Genomic DNA, 5,416 nt, shown 5'->3' with positions numbered 1-5,416 from the left:
ATGATTTTTTTATCCCGGGAAATGAATTTTTGATTGTCACTATTCGTTTCTTCTTCATCAATATTTTTTTTTTTCTCGTCATCTTGAGTTTTTGCTGCATTGTTCTTATTCTATTTGTTTTCGGTAGATTTCATTTTACCCTAGCGGTTTTAAAAATACGTTAATCATACCCAAAATTTACCGTTGTCATCAAGTATAAATAGCGTATATTTTTGGTATTTTACCGGAAAGATACCTAAAACATACCGAAAAACAACCGTATGTTTTTGACTTTTTCAGACCCAAATCATACCTTAAAATTGCGCATTCAATACCATACCCATTTCATACCTAAATTATACCGAATCAGAAAAAAAATGATAATATACCCAATTTTCTACCTAAATCATAACCAAAAAATGCGCAATGAAATACTAATTTCATACCCGAAATATACCTGAAGCAAAACAACATCTTTTTCAGAGAAATAAATCTTTTTTTTAAGTAAAAAAAGAACAATTGGGAAACAAATAAATTATGGGAAAATTATACATCAATGTTTTTTTCTTTTAATAGCATTTAGAAAAATACAATACATAGTACAAAATATTTAGCATAGTTTCTAATACTGTACACAGTACATAATATTTAGCATAGAAATTTCAATTCATATGAATTTTTTCAACATGCATGTTATAAACTAATCTTTTATTTTTACAACTTATGATACTGCTTCTCACATAGACAATGGAAAGTCTTGATTTACTTCGATTTCTTTATCTTGCAATATTTCAAAAACTTGGCTATCTGTACGTTCTTCCTCTTCTGCATTGTTATCTTCACTTACAGATCCGGTTTGCTCAACATCAAAATCGCCAGTAATCGTATCATCTTTCATAACTTCTATTCTATCAAGACTCGACCTTAAATTTTTATTAGTATCCTACAAAACAAATTTATCAATTTTAAATTATAATTAATAAGTTATTTCAAAAAAGATAAATGGTTTTATGTCATAGTGTAATGTCCAGCCTTATTTTGTTTATTCAAGCATTTGCGTATTTTCAATGCAAGTTCAGTTTGTTCACCACCACAATTTACATTATTACTATGATTTTGTAAAACCGCCATAACTTCCTCGTCTTCAATTCTACTGACAATCCACTTTAAACTTTTATCTTCATCCTGTAAGAAAAAATTAGGAATATTTGTCGTATTATTATATTGATAATTTTATTGAGGAAGAATAATTTCGAAATTCAGAGTTTAATTATGTTCAAACCTTTTTTGGTTTTACCAAGTTTTTGCGTCTGTTCATAGCCGCTAATGGCTTTATTGGTGTCAAACTAAGTCTTTTTCTAATTTGGATTCGTTTAGATCTGCCAAGTGATTCTCGATTGGTTCGAAGTATATCTCCTTTTGTGTCTGAAAGAGTATTGTTAAATTTATTGGATAAAGTAATAATATTGGATTTTCAAATTGTAAATGGTCAGTATTGTGAATAGAACTTTCAATTCCGATTAATTAAAAGAAAAAAAATTAATAACTGCTTACGTTTGTAAGTGATCATAGTAATAGGAATCTCATCAGCTCCTGACTTAAAAAACAACGATGCGTTAGAAGATGTAATATCTTTTTCTGTGGCAACTCGGACAATTCCATCGGAGTTTTTACAATAAACATTGTGTGAATATACGATCAAATTATGTCCAGTTGTTAAATTTTTTACTAAACAACGATCAGCTGTCTGCATCGTGCTAACCTGCAATATATATATGCAATATTACTATCGTGATTTGATGAATTTGATTAATTTCGTTGAAGAGCACAAAACTAACCTGTTATCTGTTATAATATGTTGTTGTAAAACAATTAGTCTTATTGTTTTTCTTTTTACTGTGCCATGAATTGTTATTAAAATATATTGAGTATTACGGCATGTACATACACTCCTTACTGTTCTTTACAATACACACATTACCTCGCAACGACTGGATGTAGTCAGTAGCAGTGCATAGCAGTGTAGCACTGTAAATAGCAGTCAGCTGTGTTCGATGGTCGTCTCGGCTCAGTTCCGTCTCACTTACGGCTCACTTATGGCGCTAGCGACGTACGGTTGTTTGAAGAACTACAAAGGCACAAAATCTCAATACAGGTGCTTATTTATATCATCAGTCATCACTGTATTAATGCCCCAATAAATATTGTTTATTTACTTTATGCAAACGGTGTCATCATAATAATCTATTACAATAAATTAATAAATATATAATCAACATGAATATAGATAATATAATTCAGGTAAGAGCAAATAGTAAATGAAAGAAATAGAAATAAAAATAAAAATTTTAGGGATGATATAGATAGGCACCTGTATTGAGATTTTGTGCCTTCGTAGTTCTTCAAACAACCGTACGTCGCTAGCGCCATAAGTGAGCCGTAAGTGAGACGGAACTGAGCCGAGACGACCATCGAACACAGCTAATATGGCGCATTCCAGACCGTTTTACTATAGTATGTTATCGTCAACAAACTATACTATAAAAAATTTTTTCATGTAGTTTCAATGGTCTGGAAATAGTTCACTGTGCGCCACCAGATGCCATGGTGAATAGGTCAGATCTAGAGTGGGTATAAGCAGAGTGGTGCCAATAGCAAAAAGGTGCCCAGAAGTGACGTCACTGTGCCTATACCAACTCTATACAAAAAGCACGATATGGCGGACCTGAACCCGCTGTTGGCACCACTCTGCTTATACCCACTCTAGTCAGATCCCTATAGTTCGGCTCTTTTCAGCTCTTTTGGATTTTTGCAATATTATACGCATTTTGTATAATATCTATTATACGCATTTTGTATAATATCTATTATACAAAAAAGAAGTCGGATTCGGTGATATCATATTTTTTGTAGCATTTGAATTTAACAATCAATGGAAGTCGGGAGTTTTTGTGAAAAAATTAATACAGTTGAATAATTTAAAAACAGCCCGATATATATTTCAAGTAAAACGATCCAATGAAATCCATTTTGTTGAGTTTAATAATATACTTGGTCCAGGTATGAAAATTGTACATAATGAAAAATTATACGCTTTTAAATTAGCAAACTATTGGTCAACTGATTAATTTTGAATATTGTACATAAAAACCGGAAATCGTCAAACTGCTTTTAATAAATATTGTATTTGAAACATCAAAGTATAAGAATTTTCATATTTCTTTATTAGTACAGTAATAAAGCCATCAACGAGAAGAAAAAAGATTTTTATCATCAGAAAAAAATGGAAACTATGAATTATATGTTCGATTTTAATCCATAATATGTGAACATATATGAAGAGAAATAAAAAGTGTTCACGGCGCATATATATGTAGATTTTAATAAATATTTGTGTTACTGCAGACCTTAAAACTATTTGTTTATCCGTATATATTTTCATTCAAAATTTTTATTGATTTAAAATGTTGATAATACCTTTAGTTATATTTTGAGTATGGAATGGTTCTAATATAGGTATAAAAATGGGTATACTATCATTTTTTTTCTGATTCGGTATAATTTAGGTATGAAATGGGTATGGTATTGAATGCGCAATTTTAAGGTATGATTTGGGTCTGAAAAAGTCAAGAACATACGGTTGATTTTCAGTATGCTTTAGGTATGTTTCCGGTAAAATACCAAAAATATACCCTATTTATACTTGATGACAACGGTAAAAAAAACTTACCGAAAAAATACCCATTTTACCGGTATTTTCAAAACTGCTAGGGTATCTGCAAGGTGTTTTTTTTTTAGCTTTAAAGCAGATTCAATAGCATGATTATTCCAGCGACTCATTTCTTTAGTTTTAGCTGCCCTTATGTAACCATTATCGTTTTCTTACAAATCTTCTTCTTCTTATCTTTCTTTTTGTTCACTAGAGCTTTGTTCATTTTTCTATATTTGTTAATTATTTCTTGATCTACTTTGTCAGTAACTTTTCTTTTGAAGCTCTTGATTTTCTAAAATACGAATTCAAAAAAAAGTATTAGTATAAATAATAATGTAATTATTGATATGATAATAATTTAGGTAATGAGCACTTTTCTTTCATTTTTTACTGATTCACTGTCAGACAAATCGGAAGTTGATACATTCGCCATCGGGCACTATCAATCTCTGAATTTGACAGTTTTGGAACGTGAAATCGTTGACTATTGCTGATTTGTTCATTATCAATAGCAGAGTTTTCAAATCGAAAATAATTCATATCGATATTTAATAATAATTTTCGAAAACAATGAATAAAAATAACATCAAGAATTATATTTAGCAACAAACCTGCGATAGCTAAAACCTGACAAGTGTCACGAGAATCATCCACCTGAATAAGTACATAAGGAACTTGAGATCTTGTACTTTTGGAATCGAGTTCGAAGCTAACCGTGTTGAATTTTTTAATTTGGTTAGCTTTTACACATTTGTGCGATTTCTTTCCGTTTTTTTCATGCACATATACGTACGCGAAGCTCATTTTTCGTCAGTTACAAATAAAGGAAACGTTTATCACAAAAATTAATCTTTAGTTTGTTGACTTCAACTGTCCCGACTGTCGACAATGACAACGATTCAAAATCATTAGTACAACACTGCATACCAAACTACAAGTGTGTGTTCGTTCACTATTTACACCGAGCGTATGCACACTCTGGTGGAAATAATACTACGGCATCACTCCGGCATTTCTCCGTTTTTTGCTTATTTCTGGAGAAATTACTCCGGCATGGAGTTGGTGGTGGAGAAATTACTCCGGCATGAGGTTGATAGCGGAGAAATTACTCCGGCATGGAGTTGGTGGTGGAAAAATTACTCCGGCATGAGGTTGATGGCGGAGAATTTATTCCGCCACTAGTTTTATTCCGAAGCATTTTCTCCAGCATTCATCTTATGCCAGAATAATTACTCCAGCATAACATTCATTTTTAAACTAACCATTACATTTAATGACTCAGAAAAAATTAAAATTTATATTTTTGGAATGTGGTACGTTTATAATTAACTGCTTTTTGAAGATCTGTAAATTTATCATCAACCATACAACGTACACGCCATGATGGATCAGCAGCACATTTACGTAATTTTGGCATAACAAGTTGTTCAACATCTTCTCATTTAGTGGTCTTCGATTTTTGCCGATGTATCGACAAGCCGATTTTAAATCGGAAAGTATCGAGTACTTTTACTCGATACTTTTTTTGGGCCGATGTATCGATTCTCGATACTTTTTTTCAAGAATCGGAAAAAAAAATCGTGTGTACTGAGCCAAGAAAAAATATGAAATCACTTGGTTAATTTTTTTTATTTTGGATTTGTTTTTCTATTTTTATTTGTTTGCAAACTATGGTTCTATTATATTAGAAAAAAAAAATAGTGTTTTTACCATTTTTCACTAAAG

At 31.2% G+C, this 5,416-nt stretch overlaps 1 protein-coding gene across 2 annotated transcripts; it reads right to left on the bottom strand.

The window, feature by feature from the left end:
- Positions 1-741: 741 nt before the first annotated feature.
- On the bottom strand, positions 742-1,938 carry LOC122857511. Of its 2 annotated transcripts, none has more exons than XM_044159722.1 (4): positions 1,818-1,938; positions 1,534-1,741; positions 1,262-1,404; positions 742-1,164 (listed from the first exon to the last, which is right to left on the bottom strand). In XM_044159722.1, exons 2-4 carry the CDS (start codon positions 1,730-1,732, stop codon positions 988-990), a joined length of 519 nt encoding a protein of 172 aa, XP_044015657.1. In that variant the 5' UTR covers positions 1,733-1,741; positions 1,818-1,938; the 3' UTR covers positions 742-987. The 2 variants fall into 2 exon arrangements, with proteins under 2 accessions (XP_044015657.1, XP_044015658.1); XM_044159723.1 differs by having other exon boundaries at positions 1,277-1,404.
- Between the last annotated feature and the right edge of the window lie 3,478 nt (positions 1,939-5,416).

Source organism: Aphidius gifuensis, linkage group LG5, assembly GCF_014905175.1.
Source record: "Aphidius gifuensis isolate YNYX2018 linkage group LG5, ASM1490517v1, whole genome shotgun sequence".
Taxonomy (NCBI): Eukaryota; Metazoa; Arthropoda; class Insecta; order Hymenoptera; family Braconidae; genus Aphidius; species Aphidius gifuensis.
Note: the sequence above shows the minus strand (reverse complement) of the source record. Positions and strands in the feature narration are given on the sequence as shown.

Coding starts and splice junctions, on each gene's coding strand:
- LOC122857511 (XM_044159722.1), bottom strand. CDS start 1,732: ATGCAGACAGCTGATCGTTGTTTAGTAAAAAATTTAACAACTGGACAT. Junction 1,405..1,533: donor TACTATGATCACTTACAAAC/GTAAGCAGTTAT, acceptor ATACTCTTTCAG/ACACAAAAGGAGATATACTT. Junction 1,165..1,261: donor ACTTGGTAAAACCAAAAAAG/GTTTGAACATAA, acceptor TTTTTCTTACAG/GATGAAGATAAAAGTTTAAA.